Source organism: Staurois parvus, unplaced genomic scaffold (genome assembly GCF_062004578.1).
Source record: "Staurois parvus isolate SC_StPar_1 unplaced genomic scaffold, SC_StPar_1.0 ptg001787l, whole genome shotgun sequence".
NCBI lineage: Eukaryota > Metazoa > Chordata > Amphibia > Anura > Ranidae > Staurois > Staurois parvus.
Genome location: NW_028319583.1, coordinates 753,108 through 770,411, shown reverse-complemented (window position 1 = coordinate 770,411; position 17,304 = coordinate 753,108). Strand labels below are relative to the sequence as shown.

The 17,304-nt window shown below is 44.7% G+C and overlaps 1 protein-coding gene across 1 annotated transcript in view; it reads left to right on the top strand.

Annotated features, from left to right (window-relative positions):
- DNAH9 (dynein axonemal heavy chain 9) overlaps positions 1–17,304 on the top strand; it is a 336,995-nt gene that overhangs the window by 198,917 nt on the left and 120,774 nt on the right. The window contains exons 47-51 of the mRNA XM_089663852.1: positions 6,284–6,445; positions 6,604–6,837; positions 9,812–10,072; positions 12,232–12,657; positions 14,499–14,618. Coding sequence (XP_089519978.1) covers positions 6,284–6,445; positions 6,604–6,837; positions 9,812–10,072; positions 12,232–12,657; positions 14,499–14,618 — 1,203 coding nt within the window. The remainder of the gene's footprint in view (positions 1–6,283; positions 6,446–6,603; positions 6,838–9,811; positions 10,073–12,231; positions 12,658–14,498; positions 14,619–17,304) is intronic.

The window sequence follows — 17,304 nt, the reverse complement described above, 5'->3', positions numbered from 1 at the left end:
GGGAAGGGTTACAGTGACACATAACCGAGTATGGAAAATATATCTGATGCCAGGTCCTCTGCAAATGTTTTATATTGTGATGCTTTGTCCTAGTCAGCATATTACTGTCACACTTTATAGCTGAGCTGAAAAAAGTTAGGGAGCTCTAATGATGCAGTTGATGAACTAATGCAAATTTTAGGCCTTCTACACTCCACAATTTGTATCAAGTTAATTCGAAGAGGATTCCTCTACGGAGGGAGTTTAGGCAGATGCAGCTCTTTGGCTGTTGCAGCACTTTTGTCAGCGATTTGGAGGATCGGCCCATTCTTCCTGTACTCCATTCATTATGGAGAAGAAGGATGGGAGGCAACAGATGTCGCTGGCTATGTGCAAACGGCAGGAAAAAAAAGGACTATTCAGATGTGATTATCCAATCAATACATTTTCAAAAAACACATCTCAAACATGATTACACCACCGCCATCCCTCGAAAAAAGAGCGAAACAATGATTAGCCCATTCAGACGGGGACAAACAGCCATTATTTCCCCAGAAAGGATTCCGCCGCCTCTGATTGCAGAAATGTTTGTGTCTGAAGAACATCCGTAAATATTATAGAGAAGCGAACGCGCAAGCTGTGGCAAACAGAAGCTGGAGTTCCCCTAATTACAGCCTCCGAAACGCTGACTTCAGAGAGTTCCTGAAATGAATTCACAGCCGTCCGTTATTAAAGAATTCTCCTTCATTGGAATGACGTAGGACTTACCCAGCAGAAGATCTGGGGACATTCTGAAAACTTTCCTTATGCACAGAAGAATCACTTTGATATTTTTCTTCTTCAATAGGAAATGTGTTATAGGCTGCCACCATTCACAATGGATGCACCTGTGTTGGGAATACCTGACATATCCCATGTAGCTGCCTATATTTCAAAGCTCTCCATATCGGAATTCCTGGTTTTGCCAGGGCCTTTTCCAAATGTAGTGGGCCTTTTCGCAAGATCATGAGTTGGGTCCTATTCTTCTAAGACTCTAAGCTACGCAACGCAGTGGTTCAAGTGCATACATACTGGGTACCCAAGAACATCTAGCATCTAGCATGTATGTGGCCAGAGCCCACAACCCTGGAGGCAAACCAGGCTTGATCAGAGGCACTGTTCACATGCCACCACCCATGTAAGCGCTTACATGTGGTACTGGACATTGATTTGCAGCCAATAAATGTCCCTCATCTCTTGGACCTATTATTTCTTGGTTTTCATAGGTATCCTAAATACCTTTTAATATTTGGAACCCTTTATGGGGACTGGTGGGGAGAAGCCAGGGGTATGTATGAATTACCCTTCAGGGGACAGGTACCATGCCAGCATGCACGGATCTGCGCTCGTGGCTGAGCTCAAAGGATAGTGTCACGGCCAAGATTGCTTCCCAAATCAAATCCCCAATGTGTGCAGGGAGTGCATAGTGGGCCCCCTCCCCCTTTGAGCCCACAATAGTGACACCCCAGTGGATTCTGCCCAATAACTGCTACCAAGTCAAAGTCAAATAGTAGGTTTTTTTTTACTTTATGAGGCTTGTGCATCACATAGTAAGTGGATTTGGTATTTGTCTAATCTGACAAAAGAGGTCTTTAGTTGTACCTTCACCCAAAATAGGAAGTTCCGCTTGTCTGCCTCGCCCCCACCCCCCTTTAAGTTTTGGCACTTTATTTTCTGGGGGGGTACCAGGTACCTGGTTTTGACTGGTACCTGCTCCAGCTTCCAGTGGGATTGGAGTGAAGATCCAAGTGGACGTTTGCCCCCTCTTCTCCCACAGCCTTCTGGGATAAATCACAGGTCCCAGAAGGCTTGTGGGACCACTGACAAAGTGCAGCACAGCTCACTCATTCGCAGTGGGAAGCCGGCTGTGATACCTCAAGCAGTCACACCTGGCTTCCCAATCTTGCGCTGGGTCCTGAAGACCTGCGAAAAGCTGGCATGGGTGAGGAGCATGCTGGATCTCTGGACAGGGAAGTGTCCTAGTTTTAAATGTCACAGCTACAGTATTTGTAGATGCTGATGTTTATTTATTTTACTAGGGTGAAGAACCGCTTTAAAGAGAATTTGTCACTTTGCTTATTTAGAACACAGAGATGAGTGCTCTTGGAAGAACATTGGTATCTATATTCCCCAGCCTCCCCACCATTCCTTTTGTTCCTCAGAGCCTTTGGTTAATGCCCTAGGCTTTTAGGTATGGAGGGCCATCTTCTTCCCAGGATGCAGTGCTCAGGCCTGAATGACCAACTGTTAGGCCTGAACACTGTCACCTGACTTGGAGGATGAAGTTATTAAAGTATATCTAAAGCAAAAAGGCAATCCCAAACCAAGAAAAAGGTAACCCCCCTCCTTTCTTTTCTTCTTTTTTCTGCTTATGTCCCATTGAGGAGATTTCCTTTCACTTCTGGCTTCAGAAATGAGAAGCGAGAGGAATTCTTTCCACGGTAAGGGGATTTTCTGTCACCAGAACAACTGTCCCTTTTGGAACATTCCCATTCTAGTCTTCTTCTGGTGACAACTCAATGTTGGCATATCCCATCAAATTCATTCACAATGGCCACCAGGCCAAATATAGAGGGTGGTGAATCCTCCCAACAGGGACACAGATGGCAATAAAAACCTGGTAGAGGGCCTAACTATTTCATTCTCATTCCAAAAGGTAGAAAACTAATTTTGATATTACATACCATTTAAATCCCAAGTAAGCTCTGACATCATCCAGTTTGGGGGTCACTCGGGGTTAGGACATGAGTATCTGTGGGTGTAGGGAGAAGAGAACTTTGCCTACTCTGGCAATGATAAAGTATTTTATATAGTATTACAGAAATAAGTTGTGACCTAGTACAATAAAAAATGGACTAATTGCAAGCCAGAAGCATGAATACCTAGGAATGACCTGGGGTTCGTTGTCTGGGTTTACAGACCGTTGTAGCAAGAAATTCAAACTGGGGGAACTGCTGAAGATTCCTGTAGAGCTCTTGGGGGGGCAACAGTAGATGTAAACTAAAATGAAAGGCTGTATTTGCTAACTTGCTTGATTTTCCTGACTTATTAAACGAGTTACATTGTGATAATACAGAGCATACATCTTAAATTAAAGATGAAAAACACTTCACTTCGATGGGCTCGGTCCTGCTCCTTTGATGACCTCATGAGTGACATTTCCAGGAAAGACTTTAATACCTTTTGCCCTTTCCATTCTTTCGGCTGGCTTTTGGTAACCATGGCAGGTTGGTTTAGCTCCGAGTTTTTCAACTAGGGCTCCTTCAGAGGTAGCTAGGGGTTCCTTGAGCAATGAGCAATCTCTGCCTCTCAGATAAGTCCCCATTGACACCATGGATCTTTTTAGGTATCTGTAAGCAGTGCTTGGGCAAGGCCATCTAGAGTCCAGGGCCAAATTGCGCCCCCCCCCCCCTCAAGATGTATGAGCATTGTGTCAGCAAAAATCCCTTCCCTGCAGAAAAAATTGAGCACTAATCTGCATGCTTGCCCCTAATCATAATTTCTCCCTCCTCCCAGTACAAAAAAGCCCCCCTACTAAAATCCCTCATACCAGCACAAATCTTTGCCCCCCCCCAGCTCAAATCCTCTCTCTCTCTTCATATGCCCCAAGCACAAATCCCCTTCCCCCAAAAAAGAATAATAACTTCCCCCTCTGAGCACAAATCCTCTCCCCGACACTCCAAATCTTCCTTCCTAGCAGAAATTCCCCTCCCCCAATTCCTCATCCTTGCACAAATTTCCCTCCTCCCCAAAAAAAAAAATTCCCCCCCAGCACAAATACCCCTCAATCATCCCTACCAGCACTGCCCCCCAATTCCTCATCCTTGCACAAATTTCCCTCCCCCCCAAAAAAAAATTCCCCCCCAGCACAAATACCCCTCAATCATCCCTACCAGCACTGCCCCCCCCCAAGAAAATTTCCCCTCCTAGCACAAATCCCTTTCCATCCCGTTACCATATCAACTTTTCTAGTATAAACCCTCCAATTCCCCCCTTCTAGTACAAATATTCTCCCCCCTCCAACACAAATCCCCCCAAAACACGACTTCTAGCACACCTCCCTAAATGTCCCCTCTTAGAACTATTCATACCCCCTGCCCCCCCAACACAAATTGACTTCCCCCAATCTCCTCATGATACCTCCCCACTTCACATGATACCACAGTGCCCAGAGCAGCTGCCCCTCCTGTCCACCCCTTATCTTGGCCCTGTCTGTAAGGGGGTAATTCTTCCCAATGATCAGAAGTGTAAGGAGCATTCTTCCCACTGACCATCACGCTAATGTATCATGAGTTGTTGATATAGTAAGTCTTAGCAGGGGTTCCCTGAGACCAGAAAGTTATTTCAAGGGTTCCTCTTTGTTGAAATGTTTGAAAAATGCTGGATAATCCAACGACAAGGTCCAGGGACAGCTGGGAGATGGGTGATGCCAGTGAATAATCCATCCAGCCACTGTGCACCCAAAACTGAAACATTGGATGAATTTAATAGCCAGGAGCAGAAATTGCATCTATTATAGGTCCTTCCTGCTCACTGCTGTGCAAATCCAGGTTATATAAGGTAAAAAGTTTTGTTTTGAGTCTCCGGAACACTATTTTTTCTTGCTGAATATTCGTGACAGGGAAATTGCAGCTCCTGTCTGACTGTCCTTGCCTCGGAGGAGAAAATTAAATGTTGGTCCTTTGCTTGCAGAGATTTGAGGCGACTTTTCTGACCGAGCCTTAATTTCCAAGTAAGCTATTTACAGGCCCACCCTGACGATTATCCAATGACATTTAAAGTGCCCTAGCAGCAAAATATTACATCATACATGCAGAGATCTGGCACGGGTGTTAAGACCACTGCAAATTTCACCAACATATGCAAATATAACAGTTAATGCAATGAAATTACATTCCAAATAGGCAACACTTAAAAGGAGATATAAATCCTAACTGGATGACATTGAGTTTGCTGTGTGCAGTGTGTATAGTAGACAGTTGTATTTTTTCATCCGTTGCTGTTGATCTCTGGCAGCCTCTTCCCAGCCACTTCTGTATGCACTCCAGTGATGGCTGCATGGCATTTCCAGAGCGGGTTGCAGGTTCGATGATTGTGACATCAATGGACTGTGCTGGAGTAATGTGGCTCAGCACTCTGCCTTGCAATCCCCATTGGTAAAGCATGTGTGAGGGTGGCAATGCAGATAAGTCCCATTACAATCCTATGCCCCCCATGCCTGAGTAATGTGGCTCAGCACTCCGCCTTGTAATCCCTGTTCTGTCTCTCCAGTCTAAGCATTGAAAGTGTGATCTATATAACTTACAGTTGTGATGAGATAGCGATAACTCCAATCTTAGCTGAATACCACAGTCAGTGACTCCATACAGAAGACATCTTGTAGATCTTGTGAAGTTTATTCCATAAACTGAGAGAATCTTACAACAATGAACATCTGATAGGTCAAAAGATCAGAATGTGACCTGCTTCATGACATGAGGCTAGAAGCTGCAATGCCTTACTGGGAAAAATGGGTGGGCTATCTATACAGCATTAACTAAACCAAAGGAAAAGGAGGAGCAGAGGCAAAATATAGAGAACACTTAAAGGCATATGACAGTAATGTGAAACATGACAATCCCCATTGGTAGAGCATGTGACAGGGTGGCCATGCAGATATATTACATTTCAATCCTATAGCCTTTAATCCTATGCCCCCCTTCCCTTACATTTACAACCTCTTCCACTCTTCTGGAAAGACTTTCCACAAGATTTTGGGAATTTGTGCCCATTTGAGAGGTCAGGTACTAATGTCAACGAAGATGATCTCTCTCCCAGTCAGAATTTCTATTCATCCCAAAGGTGTTCAGTAGAGATGAGGTCAGGGCTCTATGCAGGTCACTAAAGTTCCTTCACACCAAACTGGTCAAGCCATGTCTTTATGGAGCTGGCTTGGTGCACAGGGCACAGTCATGATGAAACAGAAAAGGGTCTATTTCCAAACTGGTTCCACAAGGTTGGAGGACCACAATTGTCTAAAATTGTTTTTTTATGATGTAGTATTACTGTACTCTTCAATGGAGACACCTGAACTCCATCATTTGATGAGTTGTCCACATATTTTGGCCATGTAGCATTTGAGTAAGGTAGAGAGCTGTATTACTGAAGGTATACAGTATATAAATATATACAGTATGTGTATGGAGGATGGTTATATTACTGAAGTTTTGGAAGATGCTTCATTTTTGTTATACTTGTTGGCTTAGAACATTTTTTTTATTTCCAGGTTGCTTTGTGTTTCTCTCCTGTCGGGAACAAGTTGCGAGTCCGAAGCAGAAAGTTCCCAGCGGTGGTCAATTGTACAGCGATAGATTGGTTTAATGAGTGGCCACAAGAGGCGCTGGAGTCAGTCAGTCTTAGATTCCTCCAGGAAACAGAGAATATTGAGGTGAGAACCCATCTATAAAGGTGTGACATAGAAAAGGTGCATTCTGGAGCAGACATGGAAGTGTTGTATGATGGATCCATCATATGTTGGGTTTGCTGTGCCCTTTTGTTGAAAGAATAGGGATACATTCATGTGGTTTTCTTTTGCTTTTACCTCAGCCATCCGTCAAAGATTCTATAAGTAAATTTATGGCCTATGTGCACACAAGCGTCAACGAGATGTCCAAAAGCTACCTGACCAATGAGCGACGTTATAATTACACCACACCCAAGTCCTTCCTGGAGCAGATCAAGTTGTATCAAAACCTTCTAAACAAGAAAGGAAAAGAGCTGGCGGCCAAGATGGAACGCCTGGAAAATGGACTTCAGAAGCTAAACAGTACCTCCGCCCAGGTGAGAAACAGACAAACCAAGTGTTAGATTTCAGTCTTTTCCAGGACCAGTAGTGTGTGTTCTGAATGTGGCCCTCCTGCCTTGTGTTGTGGCTTTCCGGTCCAACCATTGTGTCAGCCCAAGCACAACTTTGATTCATGCAGCCTCTGTTTAGTGTACAATCATTGCCAAGTCTGGTTTCCCCCACCATCTTATTTTTTTGGTTTACTGTTGGTAATAAATCCAACCATTAGTGCCAATGATGACATACTAATAGGCATTACTGAGCATAATTGTTGCCATTCTTAGCACCTCTGTTGCTTTTGGTTTCTTTTTTCATTCATCATTGGATCATGCTTTGCTGGGTTTTTTTTGCCTTCCTCTGGATCAACTGTGGGTGTAGGATTATAACTTTTTTTTTTTTTTTTAATGGTTGAACTGGATTGACTTTTGTCTTTTTTCAGCCAGACTAACTATGTGACTATGTAATTTTGTAACGTCTCATCATCCTCGGTTTCGGGCTACATAGTCCAAGATTCCTTTGATTAATGTCTACACTGATTAATGTCTACACAACTCAATTACCATGAGCAGTATTCTGATCTCAAACCTAGGAATATCAGTGTGTGCATGACCATTATGAGATGATTTGACAAGATCTTCCAAATTGGGCCAAGCTTTTTGAATGGGCCTATGAAATCAAGTCATGCATGTTGGGTAGGTGCAGTGTGGTGTGTCAGGCAGTAAACACACAGAGTCCTGATTTGCAAAAAAATTGTATTGTAACAGCCAAGTCAACAGCACAAACAAGCCCGGCGGGAAGCTCACCCATCCTGTGCCACTTACAACTGAGAAGCAGATAACCAGCGGACAGAAGAGTTCTAGATACCAACAATGTCTGTCACGAGGAGTGAATAGCAGCTTGTCCAGTCCGCCCTAAAAGGAGACTTCCTAGACATAGGCCCTGCTCTCTCCCTACTCCACCAGAACATTTCCCTATTGATTAACACTGTCCCTGACAGACGGGGTTCCTGTCTCTATCCTGTCCGCTTGCCAAGAGCGCACCAAGTCCACCAGCCAGGTCTTTAAATAGACTCTGGCTGACCCAAGATGGCTGCACAAGTCACATAGGGTGCTACCTTCCATTGACCAAGGAAACCATAGAAGATTCCAACCTTGCCATTACAGTTGAGCACCAGCTGTAGTGGAGATTAGACTGCACCTGCCTACATGCTCATTCCATATAAAAAGGCAAACAGATTTGGGCTGTCTGTAAAATTTAAGAAACAAAATACATTTTTGTAAAATTTATAGATTTTTTCCTGTTGTTCAGATATAATTTGAACATCTTGTTCTTATATATTTATATGATGAGAAAAAGACTATTCATCATTTAGTTGCTTTCAAAGAATGAGTGGTCCCCTTTATGCTGTGCTGGACTGTACTGCATGACCCCAGCCTGCTCAGACATGGATTCTGTCACATACAGCACATATCATTTTTGTAATTTTAATTACCATAATCGTTATAGGCAAGCTAACATTATAACATACATTATTTCTAGGCAGATCTGAAATAAAAGGAAACAAATTGCTAACCTTGGGTTGAAGTAAGAATTTGAATTTCAGAAAGTCCCAGCAAATCAAGGGGCCAGTTTCAAGATGATTAATTTTGATGCATTTGCATGAAACAGACCTCCGTCCTGGGACTTGTACAATCTAACGCATAATTTAAGGAAAACTGAAAACAAATTCATTGAGTTTAGAAACTATAAAGTAGCTGGAAAAAAAAAATTGTTTAGCGAACATCGTGAAACCTCAAATTTCCCTGGAGGATCAGAACCCGCCAACATTCTGTCAATGTAATTGTTATAACAGTGCTGCAGAACCATAAGGTTAATCCCATATGGCTTTTCCTCCTTAATCTTCAAGCCGTACGCATATGCAGAGACACGTTTAGCTGTGAAATTCTTCCTGCAAAAACAACTTTTCTTTTTGTAAGTTTCTGCATTGGGATTGTTGTATAGTGCTCTAAGGGCAGTTGAATATTAGCGCCACCCAACATTACCCAATCTTATTGTCCTATGATTATTGTTCTGATAGTTAAATCCAAAATTTGTAATTTGATGTATACAGAGAAAGCAGGCTCAATGTTAATAGGTTCACAATCATGAAGGCTTTGATGTTGCCCCTTGAACCCAAAGGCCAAGATGTTTTTTGGCCAACAGGCCATAGTCATGAATTCTTTGGTGTTGACCCTTGAACCCAAAGACCGAGATGCTTTTGGACCTACACACCACAGTCATGACTGCTGTCCATTGAACCCATAGACCAAGATGTTAATGGACTAACAGACTATATTTATGAATGATTTCATGTTGTCCCTTTGACCCAATGACTGAGATGCTATTGGACTTACAGGCCATAGTCATGAATGCTTTGGTTGCGTCCCTTCACCCCATAAACCAAGATACTATTGGGCCTACAGACCATAGTCATGAGTGCTTTGGTTTTGTCCCTTGAACCCAAAAACCAAGATGCTATTGGGCATACAGACTATAGTCATGAATGCTTTGGTGTTGTCCCTTGAACCCAAAGACCAAGATGCTATTTAACCTACAGACCATAGTCATGAATGCTTTGGCATTGTCCCTTGAACCCCAAAACCAAGATGCTTTTGGGCCTACAGACCACAATCATGAATGCTTTGGCGTTGTCCCTGGAACCCAAAGACTGAGGTGCTATTGGGCCTGCAGACCATAGTCATGAATGGTTTGATGATGTCCTCTAGACCCAAAGACCAAGATGCTACTTGGTATACAGACCATAGTCACAAAAGCTTTGGTGTTGTCCCTTGGACTGAAACCCTAAGAAATGGTCCATACATGAAACATGTTGATAGTTTTTACTAATAGTTAAAGGCTACATATATGTACTGTATGTATTTTGTATCTCTTTCCTACATATCACAATGTATTATTTACCTTTCTGGATAGGTGGATGACCTGAAAGCCAAACTGGCAGCACAGGAGGTGGAGCTAAAGCAGAAGAACGAGGATGCAGATAAGCTGATCCAAGTGGTTGGTATAGAGACGGAGAAAGTGGGTAAGGAGAAAGCCATAGCGGACGAGGAAGAGAAGAAGGTTGCTGTGATTGCAGAGGAAGTCGGAAGGAAGCAAAAAGACTGTGAAACAGATTTGGCTAAAGCAGAACCAGCTTTAATAGCAGCACAGGAAGCTCTGAACACCCTCAATAAGGTACTTCTGACAAAGAAATTCTGTCTGCTGCTCCAGGGCTGCACTGTCTTTGTCATGTACTCATGTAGCACTACCCCCTTAGGAGTCACTGAAGTTTTGGGTCCCCCTAGAGTCCTGTACAGCCAGGCAACACACATTTTTCAGACTTGCGCTCCAGAGACAGTACAGAAACAGTCATTGAACTGTTTTTTTGGGGGGGATTTTATTAGGTGTAATAAACTTGGATGGGGTTGAGGGATGCATGGGATGCCCAAGGAACTTTTAAGCTGGATACAACTTCCTGACAACTATATAAAAGTTTTTACACAGCAAAAATAATCTGGGACAGCTCTTCAGCCTCTCCTGGTGTACCGCCCCAGATAAAACACCTTATTTACCCAGCTGTATGGAGGAAATCTCTGGGCAAGGGGATCCAGTGCCTGCCACTTTACGTTGAACAGTCCTGGGTAAGGAGCTAGTCAGGTTTCTCACCAGAGTGCTTTTTTCCCCTTAATTGGCCCAGGGGGTGTAGAATTACTCATTCAGTCTCTTTCCTGTGAGCTAGTTTAGGTAGGTGGCTGGCTTCAGGCCTTCTGCTGAGCTGGATCCTGTCCTGGCTCCACAGGTAGACCTTCCTGCAGGAACAGGTAAGGCTCAGCGATCCTCCTGTCAAGGGCTTAGCCTTTAGGTAGGCTCCTTCCCACTGGTCCTCCTCCCATGCTCCTGCATCTCTTCCTGTCACTCCATCTTCCACCCGAACTATACCTGCTTCGGAGCAGGCTCAGTCATACTTAAGGGCTGCTCTGGTCCCATGCCAAGCCTCCTGCTTGGGAATTGGGCAGAGTCCCTTGAATATGTGGACCAGCCCCTCCTCACCCCCACCCACTGCTTCTAGAATCTTCTCCACAGTTCTAGAGCTGGGGGAAGGTGTCCAGGAACTGATCTGTAGAGCCTCTCAGCCCTAACCCAAATTTGACCTCGCTGACTATTCCCCAGGCTGCTACTCAGCCTCTCTGTCTAAAAAAAAAAATAATCAGCTTGCTCCCCCTAGCTAACTAGAAGGGTGTTACACATATAACAAACCATTTTGGTATCATTTTATTTATACATCACTTCATATTTTATAATACTTTATAGTATTGTGTAATGTAGGCATGCAAGCATTGTTAGCAAGAAAAACATAAAAAAAAAACCATGGCTGTGAGGGGCCCATTTGTCAGAGCTGTGAAATAGAAGGTACGAGGGTCCTGCTTTTTATGGTGTATGTCTAACAGGAGAAATGGGGGTCCTGATCATTATAGCTTACAGTTAGTAGGAAACAGGATGTATGAGGGTCCCGTTTATTACAGCTTACATCTAAAATGGAAGAGGAGCTATGAGGGTCCTGATCATTACATCTTACAGTAAACAGGGAGCAGGAGGTATGAGGGTCCTGTCCTTTACATGATACATTGTGATAGGGAACAGGAGGTATGAGGGTCCTCTCTGTTACAGGTTACATCTAAAGAAAAACAGTCAGTATGAGGGTCCTGCATGTTATAGCTTACATCTACTGAGAAACGAGGTATGAGAATACTGTTCATTACAGCTTACATCTAATTGGTACCAGGAAATATGAGGGTCCTAGTCATTACAGCTTGCATCCCATAGAGAACAGGAGGTAGGAGGACCCTAATCATTTTGGCTTACATCTTATAGGGAACTGGAGGCAGGGCCAGGACAAGGGGTGGGCAGGAGGGGCAGCTGCCCTGGGCACAACAGAGCAAGGGGGGCAGAGAATAAATGTAGGATGGTGCACCCATTCTACAACATGCATTAGTAGTGGGGGAGGGGTCCAGTTCTGCATCCTTGGCCTGGACGCTGGATGGACCTGTCCCGATACTGACAGGAGGTATGAAAGTCCTGCTCATTACAGCCTACACCTGATAGCACAGAAGGTATGAGGGTCCTACTTATTACAGCTTGCATTGTATACAGAACAGGAGGTATGAGGGTCCTGCTCATTACAGCCTACAGTCTGACTATGAGAGTCTTGCTTATTAAAGGATAAGATCAGCTGAATCAGTCAATATAATCTTTTCACCTATTTTGACTCCTGGAATATTTGACAATGATTGTTTTGTCTTGCACTCATATTTTCTAAGGCAAGATAAGAACTTTCTCGTATTTTGACCTTTCAGACCAACCTGACGGAATTGAAGTCATTTGGATCCCCACCCTCAGCTGTCACCAATGTGACAGCAGCCGTGATGGTCCTCACAGCCCCAGGAGGTAAGATCCCCAAGGACAGGAGCTGGAAGCAGGCCAGGGTGGTCATGGGAAAAGTCGACAGCTTCCTGGACTCTCTGATCAACTTCAATAAAGAGAACATTCACGAAAACTGCATCAAAGCCATTCAGCCGTACCTGCAGGACCCGGAGTTCAACCCAGAGTTCGTCTCATCCAAATCTTTGGCCGCCTCCGGTCTGTGCTCCTGGGTCGTCAACATCGTCAAGTTCTATGAAGTCTACTGTGAGGTGGAGCCAAAACGCCAAGCCTTAAACAAGGCCAATGCAGAGCTGGCAGCAGCAGAAGAGAAGCTGGCCACTATCAAGGCCAAAATTGCTGTAAGTGACCTTCGACATAAAAATTCACTTTCTGGCCAAGGCCTTGTGAATCGTATCCGATCAATGTGGCTGGCGGAGGGGAAAGGCAACATTGCCTGCATGCTTGTTGGCAACCTGAGTATAACTGACTAAACCAGGTAGCTTTAACGTATATGTGAACCCTCGCCCTGTAAAATAACCCATTCAGCTTAAAATAGAAATGAAAGGCAAAACATTTGTGTACCAATATAAAAAAATATTGTGTAGCACTACCCCCTTAGGAGTTACCCCCTTAGGATTTGCTGAGTTTTGGGTCCCCCTTAAGCTCTGCACAGCCAGGCAGCACACATTTTTCACACTTTGCACTTATTAAGGTGTTAAGAACTTGGATGGGGTCTAGGGGTATATGGGATGCCCGAGGCACTGTAGAACTTGAGGACAAACTTCTTGGCAACTATGTACAAAAATGTGAAAGCAACAGTCTCTTCCCTTGAAGAGCCCCAACGGTTCTTCCTAGTGTACCATCTCAGGCTCCGGATGATTTCTCCTCTTCACCCAGCTGCACTGAGGGTATTCCCTGGGTAAGGGGCCTAGAAGCTGCCAATTTAGCATAAGCGGTTACAGATTGGAAGCTAGTTGGGTCTTGTACCTGACTACCCTAATTCTCTTTTCTGGCCCAGTGGGTGTAGGAGTACTCATACTGTCCTATCCTGACAGTGTGGTGCGTTGGTAGCTGCCTTCAGACCTTTCGCTGGGCTGGCTCCATCCCTGCTGCTCAGGATGTCCTCCCCAGGAGAAAATGGCACAGTGGAGATCCTCTTCTCCAGTAAGCTGCCTGTAGGTAAGCCCCCTTCCTGGAGCCCCCTCCCAGGCTCCACTCTCTAGCCTTCCTCACTTCATCTTCCACCCGACACTGCCACTTTTAAGGGATGCCTTGGTCACCATGTCCAGCCTCCTGCCAGGGGATTGGCCAAGGTTCTGCCTGCATGCAGATCTGAGCCTCCGCCCCTCTTCCAGAAAGTTTCTGGAAGGGTGGGAGGGCTCCAGCAGTCCTGACCTGTTAAGAGTCACCTAGCGTGAGGTGAACTGCTGCCTCACAGGCTGACTCATCCCAGGCTGCTACTCAGCCTCTGTCTAAAAAAGAAAAAAAGAAAACAAAAAAACAGCCTATCTAGCTAACCTAGATGGCATTACAATTACAAACACCTTTTTTCCCCCCCTGTTCTCAGCTGCATAAAGAATGGGGGAGGAGAAACAGCAGTACACTAGTCTCCTGAACAGGACAAAGACTGTCAGGAGAAGGCTGATCATTGGAGGAGAGCAGGCTGAGTTCCCAGAAAACTGACCACGCTGTGCTCCCATGCTTAGTGTGGTCAGTTTGTAATAGGAGAGCAGAGGGCATACAAATGAAGCAATACAAAGAGAACAGGAGATTTTTTTTTATACAAGTACATGGTACAGCAGGCACATATCAGGAATATAAAATGTTGGGTTTACATATTCTTTAATCTCTGCTGGATTAGAGGTTGTGTTCTTTGTTTACCCTGCGATCTCTGTAGTCTGATCTCTCTGCTATTCAGATCTAGTAGTAGTAAAACCCTCAAGTAAGCAGATTTTCCTACTTGGAGCTTGCCCTCTGTTGGTATTAAATGGAAAATATGAAACCTGCATATTTAAAGCTTTTTGTTTCATAACTGAGAAGAAATAACCTAGAATGAATGTTTTGTTTTAGCCCTGAACATAATGTATAGTATTTACAGATCTTTAGATTTTTTACTGGGTCTGGATCTCCTTCTTTGGGGCCTTCGGCATCCTTTGGATCCGTGAAATATTAAGTTGTAATTATGAATTTCTCTTTTCAGCAACTGAATGAAAATCTGGCGAAACTGACAGCGAAATTCGAGAAAGCCACCGCAGACAAGCTAAAATGTCAACAGGAAGCGGATGCTACCGCCTTGACCATCAACCTGGCCAACCGCCTGGTGAGACATGAACGCAAGCAGTGCCATGGTTGAAGGCTGAGACATGGCAGCATGGGGGAGGGAGGTGGTCGGGGTCCGGCCACCATACATGGGGCAGCTATTGTGCCAAACTGGCTCGTTAGAATCCAGGTCCAAGTTTCTGGGCCAGTCTTTCCTAGATGGGGGGGGGTAAATAGGGTGGAAATATTACAATTTGAAAAGACGGATTAGAGTGTTATTTAAAGGAGAGCATTACCAACATTTAATTTCACACCTATGCTGTGAGCCAGTACACGCCACAAGGGGTCAATTTATAAAACATTAGTTGCATGAATGTCAGAAGCATTTGTGGGCGCTGAACAAAATGTCCTGTAATTTTTGTAAGAGAGAAATGCCTGTATCTTCAGCTCCATCTACTGGCCAAAATGCTGTATAACTTTCTGAAACAACTCAGTGAGAGATCTATAGCATTTTGGCCACTAGATGGAGCTGAAGATACAGGCATTAATCTCTTGCAGAAATTCTGGGACTTTTTGTGCAGCGCACACTGAAGCTTTTGACATTCATGCCAGGAATGTTTTATAAATGGACCCCCTAAGAACCTCTGCCTCCCATTGGACAGATCACAGAGCAGCTGCCACCATGCCAGAATGGATTTCAGCTGCAGTGTGGTTGCCCAGTTCACAGGGTTCCAGTAATTATGTGAGTGCTGAGCTGCAAAAAATGAATGAAAGTGATTGTAAAGGCAAAACAAACGTTATACCTACCTGCTCTCTGCAATGGTTTTGCACAGAACAGCCGCAATCCTTCTCGTTTCTCCTGTCGGTGCTCCTAGGCTCCTCCCTCCTGCCAAGTGCCCCCCACGGGCGGACTGACCATTTAGGCACTTGGGCACTGCCAGAGGGCCCGGGGTCAGTAGGGGGCCCCATGAGATGCCGCTGGTACCTTTCATAGGCTTTTTTGGGTGTGGTTTGAGTGTGGGCGAGGACACGGGCCCCATAATTTCCTATTGCCCGGGGCCCCATGAGTTGGCAGTTCGCCCCTGGTGCCCCCACAGCAAACAGCTTGCTATGGGGGCACACAAGCAAGCTTGCTCTCGAGCTGCTGCTCTCTGTGTCCATTCACACACAGACATGGCTCGGTCCCGCCGTCCTGCTCTCTCCTCATTGACTCACTGACTGTGATCGCCAGTAGTGGGAGCCAGTGGCTCGAACTGGTGTCTCAGCCAATGAGAAGGAGAGACCTGGGACAGCCGAGGCCCTCGTGGGGGCTCACGAGGGCTTAGATAAGTACGGGGGGGCTGCTGCACATAAAAGGTTTTTTAGCTTCATCCATAGGATGTGTGAAGGTAAAAACATTCAGCCTTTACAACCACTTTAATGTCTTTTAAAGGAAAATACAAGTGAAATAGGGGTTAGTTTAAGTGACCCCCTTCCCTTTGTCCATGTGACAGGGTGACAACACAGGAGCGCAATTGGGCGACAGGGACAGAGAGTTGTCACCCTGTCACAGGAAGTGCCTGGACAAAGAGACAAAGAGATTATTTTAATGCAAGCTGCAGATTTGAAATATTGACCTTTTCATTTCATTGCTATGTTAGTTTTTAATGATTGGGTTTACATTTTCTGTCCTGAATGGGTAAAGGAAAGGAACAATTTAATATATATTTGCATGCTCTTAGTTACCCTAGCTGGCGTTTTGTATTTTTTCTTTACTTGACAGCAACCGCTCAGGCCTGATTTTTTTATTTTTATGTCAAGTTTCAAAGTTTTTTTTTTTTTTTTTTTCAGTTTGTTATGCAGTTTATGGGAATGACGCAGAGTATCTCAGGAATAAATTCAGTAGAGCGATGAGGACTGCTGTACTGTGGGCATGATACTCTGCAGCCGCGTCCTCATTACAAATCGCACAATATGCGATTTACACCTCACACCTGTCCTTGGCGCCGCTGTAATATGTGTCTTTGTCACGCACGGTAGCCTCATGCCGTTTTTCATTACCGCCATGAATTAACAGTGGCGTTTGTGCGGATGCCCCTGAGGACGGCTGTCCCTTTTCATGCAGTCGAGCGCGTCAGCCATATTGTCTTATGGAAATCTCTTCATTTCGCAGTTTCCTTCAGCAAGACAGTTATTAATGGAAACTTAGAGGATGAATCCATCATTGTCCCCCTGAAATTTTGCCATAATATGTCGCTGGAACTTATTTTCTGCTCAGTATGTAATTATCTTTTCTTTTTTTTTTCTCCAATTTTTTCCTGGTCTGGGTGCTCGTACCATATACACAACGTCATATGTGTGTACTAGAATCATATTAAAGCTGAACTCCAGGCATCAAAGCTTTCATTTAAATAAATTAGTCACAAAGGATACAAATCTGCTTTGTGTGAATCAAATGTCTTTGTAAACCCAGATATTACCTTGTACAAGTAGCAGTGACATCATCAATGTGGTGCACATAGCCTGTGCAGAGAGCAGACTTGTTGGAAGGGCCCAGCAGGCTCCACCCACTACAGGTTGCCTGCAGAAAACTACAGGAGGGGGGTGGAGACATGACCAGTCATCCTGCACAAGGAGAGAGAGCAGAGCGGTGGGAGGGGCCCAGCAGGCTCCACCCACTACATGTTGCCTGCAGAAAACTACAGGAGGGGGGTGGAGACATGACCAGTCATCCTGCACAAGGAGAGAGAGCAGAGCGGTGGGAGGGG